Source organism: Grampus griseus (assembly GCF_964374135.1).
Source record: "Grampus griseus genome assembly, chromosome: 18".
Classification (NCBI taxonomy): Eukaryota; Metazoa; Chordata; class Mammalia; order Artiodactyla; family Delphinidae; genus Grampus; species Grampus griseus.
In genome coordinates this window covers 55609158-55631838 of record NC_139012.1, presented here as the reverse complement: position 1 = coordinate 55631838, position 22681 = coordinate 55609158, and the positions used below count along the sequence as shown (strand labels likewise).

Below are 22681 nucleotides of genomic sequence, written 5' to 3'. Positions count from 1 at the left end.
CCTTATTTTAATTTCCTTTAGCATGTTTTCAAGAGTCTCATCATCCTTTTCTAGGAAACTGGAACCTTCGATCATCAAGCATTGTAGGCTGCAAACTTCTACCAGATCAGAAACTCAGTGATTCCATTTCTTGGCATTTAGTAAATTTTAGGGACTATTTTCATATCACCTTAGTAATTAGCTTAAGTAGAATGAGTGGTATCTGTAAAAATAGGGGAAAAAATTCTCATTAATTTTTTTACCTTTATTTTTATAACATAGAGTGGGTTTCAGTTCTAATTAAGATAGAACCTTCCAGATATCCAACATTAATACTAAAATAAAAAGTAAATTACATGTCTTTCTGGTAATTTTACAGCGCTTTGAACTCCAAGATTCAAGAAGCTCTCTGCTTCCTGAAGAGGTTGTGAGAGTGGAGAAGATGACTGAAAACCATGTCTTCCAAGCTTCTGTGACCATCCGGATTGCAGAAAAAGAGGTGACCATTAAGGTAATGAATGAATCAAGGTTTGTACTTTCTAAGATGTGCCTTGTTCTGTCCATTTTTATGACCTAAATTGGGTTTATGATTCCCTTATAAGTATTCTTTGGTTCCATAGCATCATATCTATATACGTGTATCTGTATATCTATATATCCAGAGTCACATATGTTTGTAAACTGGAAAAGTTCAGGAGAAACATAGGGATAGCTTTTCATCAAAAACCAAAGTCAGCCTCTGGGAAAATCAAATAAAGTGTTTATTAATGAAAGCATTTTGTGTTCTGAGTCCTTGGTAAGAAATAGTCATTGTTTTAACACTTTTTTTTTTTTTTTTTTTGCGGTACGCGGGCCTCTCGCTTTTGTGGCTTCTCCAGTTGCGGAGCACAGGCTCCGGACGCGCAGGCTCAGCGGCCATGGCTCACGGGCCCAGCCGCTCCGCGGCATGTGGGATCTTCCCGGACCGGGGCATGAACCTGTGTCCCCTGCATAGGCAGGTGGACTCTCAACCACTGTGCCACCAGGGAAGGCCCTGTTTTCAAACATATTTTAACAACTAGGGAATGCTCCTTTCAAATAAAATCTTTGTCAGCTACATGAAACAGTTAAAAGATGAGCTGTTGTAGTTGAACAGTTTTTAGAGGAGGGGAACGATATTTGCTCATAGAGCTCCAACTGCTTGCTCTGCCTCCCTTTTTCTAACCCTTCCCTTGAGGGTCCTAAGAACCCTAAGATGTGATAGGAAGCTAACACTAGGAAACACAGCCTGAAAAATGCTGACAATTAGATTGTAAGTGAATGTAGGAAAGAATAAATGCTTGCCTTCTTATGTTATGACAGAGCAAGCATTCATGATAGGCTTTTTTGTTTGTTTGAACGTGATATTAGTAATACTTATTCAGGTCACTGTATTTACTCAATCATCAAACGAAACATTGATTATGTCTACCATGAGCCAGGCTCTGTATTAAAATCCACTCAGTGCCTGCAGTGTACTAGTTACTGTATTTTTCTCTTCACATATATTATGCCATTTAAATCCCCCAATAACCCCAGAGATAACTTTTATTATCTCCATTTTATAGATTAGAAAACAGATGTGAAGAGGGTAATCAATTCACCCATGGTCACCAGCTACCAAATGGCACAGCTGGGCCTTCTAGACAGCACACTCCACACGACACTCTTCTGTCTCCTTCAGATGAGTGACCTCACAGCTGATGGTCTAGGATAGAGGCAGATGAGTAAGAACTGCATTGGAATGGCTACGGAGATGTAGAGACGGAATTAACACCAGGAGTCAGGAGAAGGAGTAGAGAAAGTTTCAGAGAGGAGATGGGGCTTGAGCTAAGCCTTATGACACAGGAGTTTCCCAGTGGCCCAGGAGTGGAAAGGTGATAGGACATTTCAGGCGGTTTGAACAGAATGTCCAGGGACATGAGATATGAACGAGCTTTCATTATTTGCTTCCCTTTGGTAATGGCTTTCTAACATCATTGCCTCCCGGCCCTTCAAGTTAGCCTTCTGTGTTACCACCATTTGTTTTCTTAAAAACAAATCTGATCTTGTCGCTTCCAAACTTGTAATTCTTTAGGGTTTGTCTTGCCTACAGTATGATCAAGTCCAGAGTCCCCAGCAGGGCATGGAAATCCAGGAGACTTTAATAAGGAAGAGATAGGAAATAAAAGGAAGTAGGTGTGAAGGATGGGAGATTTTAAGAACAGATGCTTCTGAGTGGCAAACTAAAATAAGAGTGGAAAAAGATTTGTGGACAGTTTAAAAATCAGGAGATCTTTGGTGATTTTGGAGGGTCCCAGTAGACTGATTTTAAATTCTGTACTTATAACTGAAATTTGGGCAAAACCCTTCATTCTCAAGCAGTGACATTGTTATTATAAGTTATAAATAGTATGAAAATTACTTGATTCATATGAAAATGTCTGACAGCATAGGGCTTTAATTTTAGAGGGATGATTGATTTGGAAGTTTGATGAAAACGATTATCAGATTTGTGAATGAGAAAATAATTGTTGCTCTATTGAAATATCAAAAACAGTATAGAATTGAATTGAGCAGGAAATTAGTAGGGGCTTTCAAATGGCAGTTGTATGCTTTCATTTAACTATTATTTTGAGAAAAACATGTGCATATTATATTTACCTCTCTTTATAGGTGCCAGCTGGAACCAGGCCATTAAGTCAACCTTGCACATCAGACCGTTTTATACAAACTTTAAGCCATAAACAGCTACTGGCTGAAATGATGCAGTCTCACATGGTTAAGGACATATGTTTAATTGGAGGAAAAGTAAGAACAGCAGCCTCACTACTAAGTTCTGTTTCCTGACTTTTGGTGGTTTTGACTTATCCCTTGAATGATTGTGTTTCCATTTGTAGGGTTGTGGAAAAACAGTCATCGCTAAGAACTTTGCAGATACCTTAGGATACAATATAGAACCTATCATGCTCTATCAGGTAAGAAGTTCATTTTTAGCACTTGGACTATAAACATACTTTTGGACCGTCAGCAGAATTTGTGGGTATTCTTCCTTCAGTTGTACCTGTTAATTTTGAAGTAGATAAATAACTGAAACAGCTATCAAATTGGAGTGCAGCTATAATTATTTGGAATTTTTGAAAGTGTGTTCTAGGATATCTGATGTGCCCAACATACCAGGGTCTGTTTTTCAAGAGAGATCCATTTTACAAGCATGTGTACACACACACAGTACATTTAATAGTAATTTGGAAATCTAAATAGAATAGGTTTCAGCAGCAGTGGGAGATAATTAGGTATTCACCAAATAGATTATTATTTTTTTATTGTGGTAAAATGTACATAACATGAAATTTACCATTTTAACCATTTTTTTAATTTTATTTTTTTTCCTTTACTGAATATTTATTCTTAATTGAAGTATAGTTGTTTTACAATATTGTGTTAACTTCTCTACAGCAAAGTGATTCAGTTATATGTATATATACATTCTTTTTAAAATTCTTATCCATTATGGTTTATCTCAGGATATTGAATATAGTTCCCTGTGCTATACAGTAGGACCTTGTTGTTTATCCATTCTATCATTTTAATCATTTTTTTTTTAGTGTACAACTCACTGGCATTAAGTACATTCACAATGTTGTGAAACCATCACCACTAGCTATTTCTAGAAAGCTTTATATTCCCAAATAGAAACTCTATAACCATTAAATAATACATTCTCTGCCTCCCTCTAGACCCTGGTAACCTCTATGTGACTTTCTGTCCCTAGGAATTTGTCTATTCTAGGTACCTCATGTAATGGAATCATGTACTTTTTTTTTTTTAAACATCTTTATTGGAGTATAATTGCTTTACAATGGTGTGTTAGTTTCTGCTGTATAACAGAGCGAATCAGCTATACATATACATATATCCCCATATCTCCTCTCTCTTGAGTCTCCCTCCCACCCTCCCTATCCCACCCCTCTAGGTGGTCACAAGGAATCATACACTTTTTGTCCTTTTGTCTCTAGATTATTTTACTTAACATTATGTTTTCAAGGTTCATCCATGTTATAGCATATCTCACACGTTCATTCCTTTTTATGACTGAATAATATTTTTGTTTATCCATTCATATGTTGATGAACACTTGAGTTGTTTCTACCTTTTGGCTATTGTGAGTAATGCTACTATGAACACTGGAGTACAAGTATCTGTTTGAGTCCCTGCTTTCATTTCTTTTAGGTTTATATGTTGGAGTGGTATTGCTGAATCATATTGTAATTCTACCTTTAACTCTTTGAGGAGCTGCTAAACTGTTTTCCATAGCAGCCACACCATTTTACATTCCCACTAGCAGTGCATGAGGGTTCCAGTTCCGCCACATCCTTGTCAACACTTGTGATTTCCTGTTTTCTTGTTTTGTTTTGTTTCTGTGTTCATTTGGCTTTGCTTTTTATAATAGCCATCCTAATGGGTGTGAAGTAGTAACTCGTGGTTTTGATTTGCATTTCCCTAATGACCAATGATATTGAGCATCTTTTCATGTGCTTATTACCATTTATATATCTTATTTGGAGAAATACCTTTTCAAGTTCCTTGCCTATGTTTTAATTGCATTGTCTTCTTGTTGCTGAACTGTAAGAGTTCTTCATATATTCTGCATATTAAGGCATTCTCAGATATATTATTTGCGAATGTTTTCTCCCATTCTGTGGGTTGTCTTCTCACTCTCTTTTTTTTCTTTTTAACATCTTCATTGGAGTATAATTGCTTTACAATGGTGTGTTAGTTTCTGCTTTATAACAAAGTAAATCAGTTATACATATACATATGTTCCCATATCTCTTCCCTCTTGCATCTCCCTCCCTCCCAACCTCCGTATCCCACCCCTCTAGGTGGTCACAAAGCACCGAGCTGATCTCCCTGTGCTATGCGGCTGCTTCCCACTAGCTATCTATTTTACGTTTGGTAGTGTATATATGTCCATGCCACTCTCTCACTTTGTCACAGCTTACCCTTCCCCCTCCCCATATCCTCAAGTCCATTCTCTAGTAGGTCTGTGTCTTTATTCCCATCTTACCCCTAGGTTCTTCATGACCTTTTTTTCTTCTTCTTAGATTCCATATATATGTGTTAGCATACGGTATTTGTTTTTCTCTTTCTGACTTATTCACTCTGTATGACAGACTCTAGGTCCATCCACCTCACTACAAATAATTCAATTTCGTTTCTTTTTATGGCTGAGTAATATTCCATTGTATATATGGGCCACATCTTCTTTATCCATTCATCTGTTGATGGACACTTAGGTTGCTTCCATGTCCTGGCTATTGTAAATAGAGCTGCAGTGAACATATTGGTACATGACTCTTTTTGAATTTTGGTTTGCTCAGGGTATATGCCCTGCAGTGGGATTGCTGGGTTGTACAGTAGTTCTGTTTTTAGTTTTTTAAGGAACCTCCATACTGTTCTCCATAGTGGCTGTATCAATTTACATTCCCACCAACAGTGCAAGAGTGTTCCCTTTTCTCCACACCCTCTCCAGCATTTATTGTTTCTAGATATTTTGATGATGGCCATTCTGACTGGTGTGAGATGATATCTCATTGTAGTTTTGATTTGCATTTCTCTAATGATTAATGATGTTGAGCATTCTTTAACTCTCTTGATAGTATCCTTTGATGCACAAAATTTAATTTAATTTTGATGAAGTCTAATTTATCTTTTTGTTGCCTGTGTTTTTGGTGTTATATTCAATAAATCATTGCCAAGTCCAATGTCATGAATTTTCCCCTATGTTTTCTTCTAAGAGTTTTACAATTTTAGGTCTTACATTTAGGTCTCTAACCCATTTTGATGTAATTTTTGTATATGGTGTAAAGTAAGTGTCCAACTTCAATCTTTGCATGTGGATATCCAGTTTTCCCAGCACCATTTGTTGAAAAGACTGTCTTTTCTCCATAGGATTATCTTGGCAATCTTGTAAAAAATCAACTGACCATATATGTGATGGTTTGTGTCTGGGCTTTCTGTTCTACTCCATTGGTTTATATGTCTGTCCTTATGTCAGTATCACACTGTTTTAATTACCATAGGTTTATAGTAAGTTTTGAAATCAGGAAGTATGAGACCTCCAACTTTGTTTTCTTTTCCAAGATTGTGTTGGCTATTTAGGGTCCCTTGAGATACCAGATGAATCTTAGGATAGGTTTTTTTCTATTTATGAAAAAAAAAAAAAGTTGAGATTTTGATAGAAATTGCAGTGAATCTATAGATCATTTTGGGTAGTATTGTCATCTTAATATTAAATCATGTATTCTGTAAACATAGATGAATTTCTGTTTGTTTATGTCTTTTAAAATTTTTTTCAGCAATGTTTTATGATTTTCAGTGTACAAGTCTCATCTCCTTGGTTAAACTTATTCTTAAGTATTTTTGAATGGATTATTCTGGTGGACGTACATGCTCAATATAGTATTATAAAAAAGCAAACTTACAGCTGGTGTTTTTACAGAGTGAAATTTTCGGTCATGTATTTTTTTTTGTAATGATATCTCTAAGACATTTTTATCCTGCTAATTTACTGATTTCTACGTATTCGTGTTTGGCTGGTTATGGTATCTTTTTACCTCTAGCAGAGTCTGTTTCTTATTCTTGGAACAATTTTGGATAGTGGATGTGATATACTATTTACTTACATTTTAGGAAGCATTTTGTGTTTTTAGTTTATTCTTTTGTTTAACTTTTTAATTATTACTGACAATAAATATATTTATATTAAAATTGTTCTTATTTTTGAAAAATGATGTTTAAACCAGTTTCTTGCTGTGAACTTATCATAGAAAATTTTGTTAACAGCTCATATTTCAAATGATTCTGTTGAGAGTTTTTTCATGCTGCTTTAAGTTACTTTGTGCCTATGGGTTGAATTGGCCAGAGTTAGAAGCAATTATAATCACATGGTACTGGTAACTTTTGGGCTATAAGCAGAAAAATCTATTGTAAAAGATATTTGAGAATTCTCCCTGAAATTAATTTTTTTCTTTCTTCTGGGTAACTTAACTCATTCAAAGCACTAAGGTATCATTTAGTATTTTGAGTTATTTTGAAAAGAATTTTGGAAATGAAAGAGAAAGCATCCTGCCTTGGTATAAAACTGTGGAAGATTTATACCTCCTACTATTTTGTACAGTTTTTGTTATCATATTTCTAGAAATACAGGTAAAGGTAGTTATATAAAAAAATAGGAAAAGATAATTAACTGATTAAGGACTTAAAAGATTCAAATATTTACTAAGAAATACTGCATGATTTTAAAAGATGAAATTTATGAAGAAGCATATGATCCAAGCTTATGAAATCATGAAGAATATGAATTAAGATGAAGAGACTTAAACCAGTACTGCTATCCTGAGTCTTGAGCAATAAACATGTAGGGGAAAGAAAATAAATTTCTACATTACACAGCAGGTGACAAGTCTTAGAACCCACTGAAAAAATACATATTTATATATGTTTTTTCAAAAATATATTTTAAAGTGAGTCTTTATGAATTGATTCTAGGTCTACTGGATTTTTTAAGGGAAGTAAGGAAATTGGCAGGAGAGGGGAGTATATTTTTTGCTTAATTCATGGAAGATGCAATGAAGAATACCCTGCCCTCTTAGAAAATCATCCTCTTGGTGATGGTTAGCTCAATATGCTAGTTCATCAGGCTATACCTTTCCATAGCTCAGGTTAGAAGTGATCTGAGGATGGCATTTTATCATCTCACCAACGTGTTAACCATCAACTTTCTAGTTTCCAATGAAAATACTTTTCTACCAAATAATGGAGAGAAAAAAAATTCCAAATCATCAATATATTTTTAAAGCAAGTTAAATTTAATTATAAATATATCATATTCCACTTATAAGTCTAGAATAAATACAAGCATAACTTAACTTTTCCAGCTGCCATTGCTTTGAAATCATATGGAGAAGACCTTTTGAGGATAATATTTCTTTTCTCTTTGACTCCATCCCCATTTATAGTAATAGTACTTCTACAGTTGTACACATTATTATTTTTTACATTAAAATAAAAACTCCCGGGGCTTCCCTGGTGGCGCAGTGGTTGAAACTCTGCCTGCCGATGCAGGGGACACAGGTTCGTGCCCCGGTCCGGGAAGATCCCACATGCCGCGGAGCGGCTGGGCCCGTGAGCCATGGCCGCTGAGCCTGCGCGTCCGGAGCCTGTGCTCCGCAACGGGAGAGGCCACAACAGTGAGAGGCCTGTGTACCGCAAAACATAAATAAATAATAAAAACTCCCATTCTAATGAAAGCTGGAAATAATTTATGCCTCATCAATTTTTTCCAGACAGTACTCTTTCTGTATCAGATTTCTGTAGTCAATTTATGGTGATTCTTACACTGTAGTGATAAATTATCCTATGAGCATATACTTGAACTGTGAAGATTGCAGTCACCTCAACCTGCTATCCATTAAAAGAACCAAACAAGAGAGTATGTATATATCTATCAATTAAGCTCTCTCATCTCCACTGAAAAACTACCGAAAGTATCCTGCCATTGAGAATGTTATCTTTATGTATGAAACAATTAGTTTAATAGGTTGAGAACAGATTTTCTTATATATTTTTGGAGAGTGACAATAAGTTCACAAAAATATTATTTTATTTTAATGTATTTTTTTAACTTTCCTGTTGGTTGTTGATTGATAAATAAACAAAGGTAGGAAAATTATACTATTAAATTTGATGGCAGACCATTCTATTACCTGATACTCTTCTGAGATATGAAGTCAGTCTCTTCTAATTTCTGCCACAGGATAAGGTCATTTAGTCATATCTTATTAATCTTCTATCTGACAAACATGGATGATGATATTCAAAAGGCACACAAGTTTTGCCGTAAGAATATTTTGCCCATCCTCAGCATACACACTATCTACCTTATAGATGTCCTTCAAGGATTGGGAAAACTGGTACAGAGATAAGGAAAGTAATCACATATTCTGAAAACCCCTTTTCCAATTTTGCTTTTCTGCTCATTAATCTTTAGAGAAATGTCTGGGAGAAAAAAATGGTTTCTGAAGTATAGACTTCAGAAAGGGATAGAGAAGTGTAATAATGGAAACATGTTTTGTAGGTGAGTTTGTTTCTTTCTCTCTCCATATGGCTTCTTTCCAGGAACTGGATCAAAGCATATATTAGGCATTTTATTGACATTTGCAGGTTTTGTAAGCTGTTAATTAGTTGGTTTTTATGATAGAAACCAAGCTGCTGAGATTAATTTGACTCTTTTTGCTTATAATTTCATATTTATTAGTAACGTTCATCTATTTCTTTGGGACAGAGGAACTAATTTAATAGGATTAAAGATTAGATTTTGGTTTTATAATAATATAGCCCATATTAACAAAAAATTTCCAGAAGTTTGACCCAACATAGAGATTTTAGTGGGAATAAGTAACTCAACATCTGTTTTCCTAGAAGATGTAGAGATTTCCCTGTTACTTGTACATGTATAAAGCTACACTTAATATGTGGGTTTTGCCTTATTTTTAGACTTGACTATTTTTAGAACTGGGTTTCATATGAAGGAAAAGAAAAACAGAGCCTTTACACAGATTTGTGGCAGTACATAAAATAAGTTTTATAATAGGTTATAAAAATCTTAAATCATTTGGCTCAAGTGTTAGGTCAGATTCTTTTAACTGGTTATTCTTTTTTTAGTGTTGAAGTCAGTGATTTCATAGTATTGAAGACATACAGGTTACTATTCTTCTCTTTCACAACCAGATAAGGGCATATTTCCAGATTTCTTTCCACACCATCGTAAACAGCACCAGATCTGAGATCTCGTTTTTCTGTTTAAGTACTACTTGGATTAAAAGCCGAGTCAACTCCAATCAAAAATTTAGGTCAAATAAGTTTAAGAGACTTATAATGAGCATAATCACTGTCTAAAACACGTTGAAGTCTTAGGATCATTTTTGACCCCTTAGCTAAGTTTTTCTTCCTATAGCTAAACTCAAACCAAATCCTTTTCTTCATCTTCCATCTAATCTACAATTCCTCCTTCTTCCTGTGTATCCTAATACAGTGGAAATATCTTGACCTTTTAACCTTTTATTCTCTCTCATTTGTTTTCACTGACCTATGTCTTGGACTTCTTTTTTTTTTTTTTTTTTTTTGCGGTACACGGGCCTCTCACTGTTGTGGCCTCTCCCGTTGCAGAGCACAGGCTTCGGACGCGCAGGCTCAGCGGCCATGGCTCACGGGCCCAGCCGCTCCGCGGCATGTGGGATCATCCTGGACCGGGGCACGATCATGTCCCCTGCATCAGCAGGCGGACTCTCAACCACTGTGCCACCAGGGAAGCCCTGTCTTGGACTTTTTTACTTGCTTCTTGACTTTGTCTTGAATTTGCACTTTTTTCATGAAGATTTCAAGAGTCTGTATTCATTTAGGTGGTTTATATTCAACCTCAGAGACTAACTTTCTGTATGATTCTGTAGATCATTTTGTTTTCTTGATTTATTTTGCTGTAATCTGTCATCCTTTCTGTCTTCTTAGTATTTTTTCTTTTTTCCCCAAAGAATAACCTTCATAAGGCTCTCTAGGAATTTACTTGCCTCAATTCCTTCAAATTTCTTTTATTATAAAATTTATTTTTAAAAAATGTATGTCATCATGCAAGTTCTACATCCTCTGAATTTTGAAATAGAAATTATAAACGAAGAGTAGTTGTCTTTTCATAGAGCTCTTCCTCATTCTTTTTCTTTTTTAGTTGCATATTATTCCATCATGTGGTTATACCAGAGTTTATTCAACCAGTCTCCTATATATGGACAATTGGATTGTTTCCAATATTTTGTAATTACAAACTAAGTTGCAATGAATAACCTTTGCATATGTATTTTCACATTGTTAGAAGTATATCTTCAGGATTAATTCCTAGAAGTGGAATTGTTAGGTCAATAGGTAAATATATGTGTAGTTTTGTTAGGTATTGCCAAATTTTCCTCTGTAAGGATTATACCATTTTGCATTTCCACCAACAATGCCAACAGAGAGGGCCACCAAGCTCTTTAATGTTTGCCAATTTGATAGTTAGAAATGGTATCTAAGGAGTAGTTTTGTTTGTTTGTTTTTTGTTTTTATTTATTTATTTATGGATGTGTTGGGTCTTCGTTTCTGTGCGAGGGCTTTCTCTAGTTGTGGCAAGCGGGGGCCACTCTTCATTGCAGTGCGCAGGCCTCTCATTGTCGCGGCCTCTCTTGTTGCGGAGCACAAGCTCCAGACGCGCAGGCTCAGTAGTGTGGCTCACGGGCCTAGTTGCTCCGCGGCATGTGGGATCTTCCCAGACCAGGGCTCGAACCCATGTCCCCTGCATTGGCAGGCAGATTCTCAACCACTGTGCCACCAGAGAAGCCCCTAAGTAGTTTTAATTTGCATTTCTTATATTAGGAAAGAAATTGAAAATCTTTCCTATTTTTAAGGGCCATTATTATGGTCCTTAGTAAATTATCTGTTCATTTCTTTTGCCCATTTTTCTGCTAAGTTTTTGGTCTTCTTTCCTCTCAATATTTAAGTTTCTAATATTAGGCATATTTGCTTTTTATCTGTGATATATGCTGCATAAAGTTTGCTCTCAGTTTGTCAGTTATACTTTGATTTTCTTTATGAATAAATTAGTTTTTGCCTTGTAAATTAAAAAAATTTGTAGTTAAATGTATTAATATTTTATTTTATTGCATTTAGATTTTGAGTCATGGCTAGAAAGCCTTTCCCTATACCCAGGTTAGGGAGGAATTCACTCATGCCTTTTTCAGCTTCTACGTTGACCTCTGTCCGGTTCTTGCACATAACCCCTTATATTTTAGAACCAGCAGTGGAGAACTGAGTCTTGCTCAAGCTGCCATCTCTCTTTCTGACCACAGCTGAGAAACATCCTCCAACCTTAAGGACTCGAATTATAAGATTGGGCCCACACGGGTAATCCAGAATAATCTCCCCATCTCAAGGTCATTAACTTAACCACGTCTGCAGAGTTCCTTTTGCCATGTAAGGTAACATACTCACAGGTTCTGGAGATTAGGATATGGATATCTTTGTGGAGGGTATTCTTCTGCCTACTACACTGACCATTCTGGAAGATCACACCACTGAGAAGATTGCCACTGATGGTATTTGAGTTACAAATGTAGCACACCTCTTTCAGTGTATAGTTTTCATGTGCATAGTGATTCTACATGTAGCTGCAAGCATCCAACTTCATGATATCTTATGGTGTAGCTGTGCCCATACATTTGTTGAAGTGTGTATTACTTTTTAACAAGTTATTTTCCCTATAATAAAATGTAGGCATTATCCTGAATTTTTATTTGAAGTTATGTGTATAGGTATATTATATTACCTATGGAGTTTTTCCAGGCTATAAAGCAAAAATGACAAAATATTGTTTATAAAATGGGGGTGTTTATAAAACAGGGTTGGGTCTAACAGGATTGAGAATGCAGCAAGTTAGACCACAGCATAGGGCTTGGCATAAAGAAGATACTCAGTTGAATATGCACCATCCTAGAGGCCTGGGAAATCTTAAACTATTTTAAGTAGAATGACTTTTGTTTTTAAGTATGTAAGGGATAGATGTGATTATTCAAACATTGTTGTCATTCTCCCCATCAAACACATTTAAGAGCTTTTCCATTTATAGCGTTCTCTAATGCAGAAACGCAATAGAATTATTTAGATCAATTTCTGATTTTTGAGAACTAATTAGTTCTTACAGGATAAGGCAGGAAGCTGTTTTGAGACAAATTCATTTCAGTTTTAGAATTACAATCTTCTGTGTATTTCCTGTTTTTCAAACATAAAATTTTGTGACAATTTAATAATAGCTTTTTGCAGCCTCTTTGAAGTGATTCAAGTTATTTACTAAAATTTATAATTACTCTAAAATAGGCCAGTAAAGTGGTATTTCCTGGCTTTCAGAATTAAGGATGAGAAAGGTTAAGTGCCAGAGTTTATACCTCAAACAAAGCTTCTACAGCAGGTCCTAGCTTATTAATTTTCAAGTCATTTTCTTGCCTACTAGACTGTACATCTTTAAAAACAGTAAGTAACAGACAATGAGGCTCACTCTGAGATGAGAGGAAACTGGGTCAAGGCCCTAAAAGTATCATCTGTTTTTATTTGGAATGCTTTCCTTCACATTAGCTTGATTTGCTTTAGAATGCTAGGGTTCTTGTTACATCACAGTTTGTTTTTCAGTATTGGTCTGTTTTTCTACTTGCCAGCTTTTCAAAAACAACATAATAGAAAGGAGGAATGGAGGAGTTTGCAAAAATCAATGGTTGTTTTCAACTGATAGAAGTCCATCTCAACAGTGTATTATTTTTATAATTGAAACTTTGTGAAACGTTATCTTAGGCTCTTGTTTTGATGGAGAAATCATCTCAAAAGCTGAGTGTAATGACAGTTGTAGTATTTTATGTTAAGCTTGCAATTAGAACTACTTGGAGTGTTTATATGATAGGACATAGTACAAAGTTATGTATTGAAAAGGTAGGTTATTTGCTCGTTCAACTTGATAACTTATTAAACTTATATATTCTAAAAACGCAAAGTGTATCGTAAAGTTTAACTGTGCAATATATGTTATTAAGGTTCATCTTGTATTTGCATAAATTTGCCATTTAAAAGACAGTAAGTTTTATGTTTGCTTTTTAAAAAAATGTATCCAAACATGATATTGAAATCTTTTATAACTTTGCAAATATGTACTAGACTCCTTATTTAATTGAAACAGTGTACATTTTAAGTAACGGACAACATCTTTTGTGTTATGTTAACAAGTTAAGTTATCATGAAGTATTTATTAGATTTATAAAAGCACGCCAGGAGGCCTTTGGGCATGTGTATAAAAATAAACGTTACAGTAAGACCAAATCCATTCGCTCAAGGAAGAAAACAAAAGTAACCAAGGAATCCTACCAAATAAGGAATTCCAGCCTGAAAGGTATTTCATTTACCATCCTTGGCGATCCAGAAACATAGGATCCATAAACTTGAAGAGGGAAAGAATTTCAAATTTGAGGATTCTCTGTAGAATAGCTCCAAACTTAAGGACACTGTGTGATGAAGTCGAAGTACTGTTGTTGAGAATAAATTGTTATGCTTGACCATCTCCATTAGTTAGGACTTTTGTTTTAAATGTACTTTACAGTAATTTTGATTGGGGGTCTTAGGGCAATCTTTTAAGGGTCTTCAGGAACTTATAGTCACCAGAGATCACTGTAAGAGTAAGGATTTGCTAAAGGTTAGTGAGATTAATGATGAAGTTCTGTATTTATATTCTTATGAGGAACATGTCAAGAAAGAAAAGAAAGAGGATATAACTTTGATTTGATTTATTTAATTAATTTATTTATTTATTTATTTTTGGCTGCGTTGGGTCTTCGTTGCTGTGTGCGGGCTTTCCCCAGTTGTGGCGAGCAGGGCCTCCTCTTCCTTGCTGTGCGCAGGCTTCTCATTGCGGTGACCTCTCTTGTTGCTGAGCATGGGCTCTAGGCGCGTGGGCTTCAGTAGTCGTGGCATGTGGGCTCCGTAGTTGTGGCTCACGGTCTCTAGAGTGCAGGCTCAGTAGCTGTGGTGCACGGGCTTAGCTGCTCCATGGCATGTGGGATCTTTCTGGACCAGGGTTCCTGTGTCCCCTGCATTGGCAGGTGGATTCCTAATCGCTGAGCCACCAGGGAGGCCCCATAACTTTGATTTGATTTTGACTTTCACAAATTTCTGTAAGTACAGTATGTTTTATAAATATGTTTTATTCTTGGAAATAAAAAGTAAATATGTACTTCTCAGCTGTGTCATCTAGTTGCCTTTTATGATTTCTAAGTGCTTTGTTTTTCTATTCTTCCCCTATTAAAAAAAACCCCAATTACTCAGGATCCAGCCCATTTTCTGAATATATTCAATTTTATTGCTGATTTACAAACCAGTCTCATAGAAACAGGGCTTTCTGAGGTGTTTGAACTGAAAACCATTTGGCAGAACCAGAGAGATAGTCAAAAAGAACAGCAAAGGGAAAGGCATTAGCAGGCAGAGTTCAACTAGTGCCTCTGGGAACTGAGTTGAAGTAGCTTGGGGTTTAAGCTAGTAAAAGCTGTGAAAATCCTGATTTTACAGTCTATTGACTACTGTTGAGAAATTAACAACCTGAAGAGGGACCTTGGCCAGCCCAGCTCCTGGGATGCTTCGTGTTCATTTCCTGTGGTTCCCTGAAGCTCTCCCAGATTCAGGTAGCTGCTGGCTGGCAGCCTCTATGCAGGTGAGGAGTGGTGCCCATTATGCCCTCACATAGGTGGGAAGATGGACAGGGTGGGAGGGTTGCCCTGCTACCTTCAGCAGTCTGTTTCTTTAACCTTAGCAAACGTTTTTCAGTGCTGCTTCAAGCAGGAGACTCCACGTTTATCCTCAATGATGCTCCCTAAATCCATTAACTCCTCCTTATCTCCCACATAGGGAAAGGCGTTTGCTGCACAGTATCTCCCATGGGGGAGCGATTCAGAGAGAACAGCTTTAGTTTTTTGAGGAAGGTTCCAAAAGGGACACATTAAGCCAATAGAAAGCGTTGTCGAGTATTGCAGCCATGGCACACTTCTTAGCTTTCTCTCCATCCGCCATACCCACCCCACAGCCAATTGTTAGTCTAACATCATTTGCCTTTTGTAGGATCCGCTATAGCTATGGACATCTCCAGTAGCTCTAACCCACCAACCCTGGACCCATTTTTGAGAATTTGCTGGAAAACGCATTTGGCATACGAAATTTTACTTTATAGAGTTTTTTTTTTTTTTTTTTTTGCGGTACGCGGGCCTCTCACTGTTGTGGCCTCTCCCGTTGCGGAGCACAGGCTCCGGACGCGCAGGCTCAGTGGCCATAGCTCACAGGCCCAGCCGCTCCGCGGCATGTGGGATCTTCCCAGACCGGGACACGAACCCGCGTCCCCTGCATCAGCAGGCGGACTCTCAACCACTGTGCCACCAGGGAAGCCCTACTTTATAGAGTTTTTAAGAACACATCAGTTATGTCAGTTGGACATTAACAGACACTTATTCCTCTTTCACGCATGCAAGCTCACTCTCAGGATAACATTGAAGTTCTATTTTCTTAGCCAATTTCAACGATGTGATACAGAGTTATCAACTATAGTCACCATGTTTTATATTATATACTCAGATCTTAATTCATCTTATACCTGAAACTTTGTACCCTTTTACCAACCTCTTCCTATTTCCCCTACCCCTCAGTCCCTGACAACCACTCTTCTATTTCTAAGAGTTTGACTTTTTTTTTTTAAGATTCCACGTACAAGTGATTGCATACAGTATTTTGCTTTTTCTGTCTGGCTTATTTCACTTAGCACAATGCCCTGAAGGTCCAGCAAACGGCAGAACTTCCTTCTTTTTCATGGCTGAATAATATTCCTCTGTGTGTGTGTGTGTGTGTGTGTGTGTGTGTGTGTGTATCACAATTTCTTATCCATTCATTCATTAATGGGCACTCTTGGCTATTGTGAATAATGCTGTAATGAACATGGGAGTGCAGATATCTCAATATTCTGTTTTTGTTTTCTTTGGATATATACCCAGAAGTGGGATTACTGGATCATGTGATAGTTCTTTTTTTAAGTTTTTGAGGTACCTCCATAATGTTTTCCATAGAGGTGGCACCAATGTACATTCTCACCAACAGTGCACAACGGTTCCCTTTTCTTCACATCCTCACCAACATTTGTCATCTCTTGTTTTTTTGTTTTGTTTTTGTTTTATTTTGGATGATAGCCATTCTAACAGGTATGAGGTGATATCTCATTGTGGTTTTAATTTGTATTTCCTTGATGATGAGTGATGTTGAGCACCTTATGTATCTGTTGGCCATTTATATATCTTCTTTGGAAAAATATGTATTTAATTCCTCTGTCCTTTTTTTTTTTTTTTTTTGCTGTACGCAGGCCTCTCACTGTTGTGGCCTCTCCCATTGTGGAGCACAGGCTCTGGATGCGCAGGCTCAGCGGCCATGGCTCATGGGCCTAGCCGCTCCGCGGCATGTGGGATCCTCCTGGACCGGGGCACGAACCCGTGTCCCCTGCATTGGCAGGCGGACTGTCAATCACTGCGCCACCAGGGAAGCCCCTCTGTCCATTTTTTAATCAGATTTTTTTTTGCTATTGAGTTATATGAGTTCTTTATATATTTTAGATATTAACCTTTATCAGTTATATGATTTGGAAATAGCTTTTTCCATTCAGTAGGTTGCCTTTTCATTGTGTTGGTTTCTTTGCTGTGCAGAAACTTTTTCTTTTTAGTCTGATGTTGTCCCACTTGTTTATTTTGGCCTTTGTTGCTTTTGCTTTTGGTGTCAAATCCAAAAATTATCGCCAAGACCAAGGTCAAGGACCATACCACCTATATTTTCTGCTAGGAGTTTTATGGTTTCATGTCTTGACATTCAAGCCTTTAATCCATTTTGAAGTGATTTTTGTGTATTGTGTAACTTAGGGTCCAGTTTCATTCTTTTGCATTTGGCTATACAGTTTTCTGGATACCATTTATTGACACCATTACTGAATATGTATTCTTGGCTCCTTTGTCATGAACTTGTTCACCGTATATGTGTGGGTTTATTTCTGGGCTGTCCATTCTATCGATCTATGTGTCTGTTTTTATGGAAATACCATAAAGTTTTGGTTAGTATAGCTTTGTCATATAATTTGAAATCAGGAAGTGTGATGTTTCCAACTTCGTTCTTCTTTCTCAAGATTGCTTTAGCTATACAGGGTCTTTTATGGTCCATACAAATTTTAGAATTGTTTAATTTATTTCTGTGAAAAATGCCATTGAAATTTTGATAGGGATGGCATTGAATCTGTAGATTTCTTTGGGTAGTATGGACATTTTAACTATATTAATTCTTCAGTCCTTGAGTGTAAATGTCTTTCCATTTATCTGTGTCTTCTTCAATTTCTTTCATCAATGTCTTATACTTTTCAGTTATGGTGGTTGAACATTTATAGATAGTTATTTTTAAATTTATCTCTTTTTTGGTGAGAATATTTAAGTTCTAGTCTCTTTTGTAGACATTAAATATTTGTAACTATTTAATTAGAATATGTTACATTTCATAATCCATCCTCTAAAGAATAGTAGGAGTGACCTAAACCATATCATGCCATTTCTCTGTTTAGAATCTGTCAATGGCTTTCCATTATACTTAAAATAAGAACCCCTAGTCTTGACTTATGAGCCCTCCAACAGTGCTTTTCTACCTTGGCTGCCTATTAGAAACACCCAAGGAGCTTTGAAAAATTTCCATTGTCCAGCCCCCACCATTAGAGAATCTGAAGTAATTGGTTTGAGGTGTGACCCGGATTTCAGGATTTTTACAAAAGCTACTCAGTGATTCTAACAGGGAGCCAGGGTTGAGAGACACTGCCCTACCTGATCTCACCCATGCCTGCCTCTCCAGCCATCTCTCTCCCTGATGGACCCTCCGCTGGTTATGTTTCAGCCTCAGTGGCTACTTTCAGTCCCTTAAATCTATCTAGCTTTTTTCTGCTTCAGGACTTTTGCACAGGATATTGCCTCAGCCTGGAACACTCTTCCCCTGATTTTCACTTGGCCTTTTATCATTTAAATCACCACAGTTTCAGTATACTTAGAGGAAGCATCCTTGACCCATGGAGCCATTTGCTATCACGTTACCCGACATTTTCTGTGCAGCACTGACCACTACGTGATCGTGATATACATATATATATACACACACACACACACTTTTTTTTTTTTTTTTGCTGCACTACACGGCTTGTGGAATCTTAGTTCCCGGACCAGGGACTGAACCCACGCTCTCAGCAGTGAAAGCGTGGAGTCCTAACCACTGGACCGCCAGGGAATTCCCATGGTATATTTTTTTAATTTGCATCTCCTCCCTCCCTCCCTTCCTTCTCACCCTCTGTTCCCTTTCCTTTGTCTGTTTTTGTTCTCTTCACCCTGGAATGTAGGATCCATGTTTATCGTTTTCAGTGCTGTATCCTCAGCACTGGATCAGTGACTTGCGTGTAGTAGACAATCAGTATATGAAGGAATGGATACATACATTTTGAAGAATTTACATTATTTTTAAAGGATCAGCTCTGTCAACTTTTCTTTACTAATTTTTACGTTTCAATATTACCTTTACTTTAAATTCTAAGACAAGAATTTCTTTTGTCATACGGCATTGTTATTATACTTTTATTAGTGTTCCGAACTGTTAACTTAGATTTATTGTTAGATTTAAATTTTAATGTATTAGGATTTTGATTCTTCAATTGATTCAGATTCAGCTATTATTAAATACCCACTAGGTGCCAGACATTATCTCATTTAATTATAAAGATATTTTACTCACTTCACCCATTTATCATATTATAAGTCACAGAATTGGAATTGAAAACCCAGCTTTCCTTATACTGTACCCATTCTTTCAACTGTGTTACTTTCCATGTTGGCTGACTAGAAGGGATTTGAGTGTTGTTGAGTGAGGCCAAATGCTATAACTGCTCCATGTGTCTTTACTGAATACTGAACAGGTTATTAGCACATACCACAACTTTGATTTTATACTTTGTTACTATTGGGTTGGCCAGAAAGTTTGTTTGGGGTTTTTCCGTAAGATGTTAATGAACAAACAAACTTTTTGGTCAACCCAATAATTATTATAAGGCAAATATTATTTAAACTAGAATTGATTGCTACTTTCCCACCTGTTCTCCTAACAGTCAAACATATGTGATAAAATGTAGCAAAGTTTGCAGTACCATTTGAATAAAATGTGGTTCTTCAGTTTGTGTGTCCTGGGATTTTACTCTATAACATCTCTGCTTTTTGCCTTCCTTTTTGAAACTGTTCTTACCCTCTTTTATATATGTAGTTGTCCGTGAACATTTCTAAACAAGCTTTCATAAAGTTGGTTTACTTGTAAAAATTTATTATCCTTAGGTTGTGATTTTCGTTGCGGACAATAGAATCCATTTTGGCTGTCTAAAACTGAGAGGGATTTATTACAGAGTATTACGTAGCTTACAGAATTTCTGGGAGAGATAGGGCACAGTGTTTAGATTTTACCCAGTTAGGAATGACAGAGCCTGGAGAACTTCAGCCGTAGGTTTCTAGAAGAGCGAGTTTCCTTGTGCTGGCTGGTACTTCACTCTCACTGCCAGTTTCTTCAGTTCCCAGTTTTGTGTATGTGAGAATGCTTGGTAGAACCTGGGTCGTGTACAGAACTTAGCTGCAAAGGCATCTAAGAAATGATGTTTTCAGTTTTCTAGCCGCTGTACTACAGCAAGGATAGTAGAAGGGATTTGATTGGGTGTCTTCTTGGAATACATATTACATTATTTGCACTTTCACCGAACTTGACTTTATATTTTATTGAATGACTGTATTAAGATGTCCTTTTGTTGGGTCAGTTGTGACATAGTAGGTTTGACTTCTAGTTAGCTTCAATCAGAAGAATTTTGTTCTATGTTCATGGAATAAATCTTTAGAGTAGATCATCTTGAGATAGATCCCACTGGTTACAGTAAAGAGAGCTATAAATGAATCAAAATCGGCTTCTTCCATTAATAGCAGAGTAACTGAAAACAATCATGGTAGTCTTGTAATGCCATCATTATATACATAAAGGAAGCATTTATTATATGTGTGACAGGTTAAAAATAGTTGCTTAAAAAAGAACTTTAGGAAGAAGCATGGAAGAGTTTACAAATAATTTTACAGTGTATGTAAAACGAGAGGCCTTTTTGTTTGAGATCAAACGTAAATGACACAGGAATGTTGGCAGCACGCCTTGCATTTTGTTCACTGAGCGTGCTTAGACTGTAAATAATGGCTTCATTTCTATTTTGGGACCTAAAAATTATTAACATTCTGTGTTTATGCAATATTTGTGCAGTATTTTACACTAATAGTTATGGACATAATTAATCCCTTATTGTAAAGTTGGTGGCTTGCATCAGCTAGTCTTGGTGTATTCTTTTATTCCCTTAAATCCCAGATTTTCTTAGTATTTTATACTACTGGCAGGATATTTTCTGGTAGCTACTTTTTGCAGTTATTTATCAAACTAATTACTTATATCCAGGTTTCTCAAGGGAATCTCAGAAAAATTAATGTATACCATTCAAAGGTCCTAAAAACATTTAAGGTATATAATTGCTCCAGGGTTCAAATCTATATTCTCTGGTATATTTTGTGCAGTTATGCTTCTTCTCACTTTAATAAGACATTTTTATTTTTAGTAGGGTTTCTCTGTTGCAAATCAAAAGAGCAAAATTCAAAATGACACAGAATCTTAATATACATATATGGATGTTTTCCAGGGATCTGAATGAGGAGGTGAAATGTTTAAGTTTAGACAATGGTGGCTCTAAAGGAACTAGTTTTCATGTCCTGTTATTTCTAAATTTTTTAAGGAAACAGAAAGAGGAAATGGTTCGGCCTCTATGATATCATTAGTGCTATTTTTATTCTCTTAAGTTCAAAGGTTTCAAGGATAAGAAAAATATATGCAAAACTGAGGGCATTCATCTTTCTTGATTTTTATTAGTGTGCTTTCAAAACGCTCGTATGGAATCAGCACATTTCTTCTTAAAATTTTGTCTTTCCACTTGCTTTAGGGATATGTGTGTAGGCAGGAAGAATAAGGAAATGATATATATATTTTTAACAGTTCCATGTTACAGTATATGTTAAAATAAGTAAGGATATTAAAACAACTTCATGGTACTAAAACCCAAAAATTCTATAGACAGAAACATTTGAAAAAGCTGTTACTCCATTTTAAAGATTAGCTTAATATTGAAATCATGTTACTGACCCATTTCAGACTGTTCTGAAAAAATTCTGTTAATTAAGTTTGACTAGGTTCAGTTCTGTGAAAGTTCAGTTTTACTTTGGTGTCCTTGCACTTTCACACAATGGAAAATAACTTTCAGACAATTGAAAATAATTTCTTATTATACCTAATATTATGGAAAGTGGGGGCAATTATCTTTTTAAGAAAAAGCTGGAATTTTCATCTTTTCTCCCAATACAGGATCTTAATTATGAAAACCAACTACTTTTATTAAAGAGGATACTTTTTTTTTCCCCGTAGGAAGGTTTTTATTTTAATGCACAGATATATTAGAAATGAAGAATGGCTCTTTTTCACATGATAGTATGCAGAGACTTGATATGATAAAACTGATCTGAGTTAGTCTTTTAATAAATGCCAGGTGTTTTCCATTTTTTACCCCTCTGAAGATTGAAAAAAGGGAAAATATTTCTGGTCTGTAGTTGTGGTTGGCATTAATAGATTTGAATTCTGTTGGTCTATTACTGCTTGTTGTGTAGCAGCAAATAATTATTTCAGTTTACTTCAGTCAGTAAAAGGGAGTCTCCAACTGCTAGGTTGGAAAAGGGGAGCCGTACATACTGGTTGTCTTTCTCGTCATCTTTATTAGTAAATATTTACTTATTTGAATGAGGCAAGTATTGTAGACATTGTGTGAATTAACAAGATATGAATGTACTTTGGAATCATCCGTCACTACAAAATGAAGTAGTGCTTTTTTATATCTTGTACAGAATGGTGATTCAGGATGTGTTGGTATGAG

The 22681-nt window shown here is 36.2% G+C and overlaps 1 protein-coding gene across 1 annotated transcript in view; it reads left to right on the top strand.

Moving 5' to 3' along the window:
* The window catches only part of VWA8 (von Willebrand factor A domain containing 8), a gene marked incomplete at its 5' end in the record, with an annotated part of 367871 nt that overhangs the window by 79569 nt on the left and 265621 nt on the right, over positions 1-22681 (top strand). The window contains 3 exons of the mRNA XM_082676017.1: positions 359-490; positions 2653-2787; positions 2877-2954. Of these exons, the coding sequence (XP_082532143.1) occupies positions 359-490; positions 2653-2787; positions 2877-2954 (345 nt within the window). The remainder of the gene's footprint in view (positions 1-358; positions 491-2652; positions 2788-2876; positions 2955-22681) is intronic.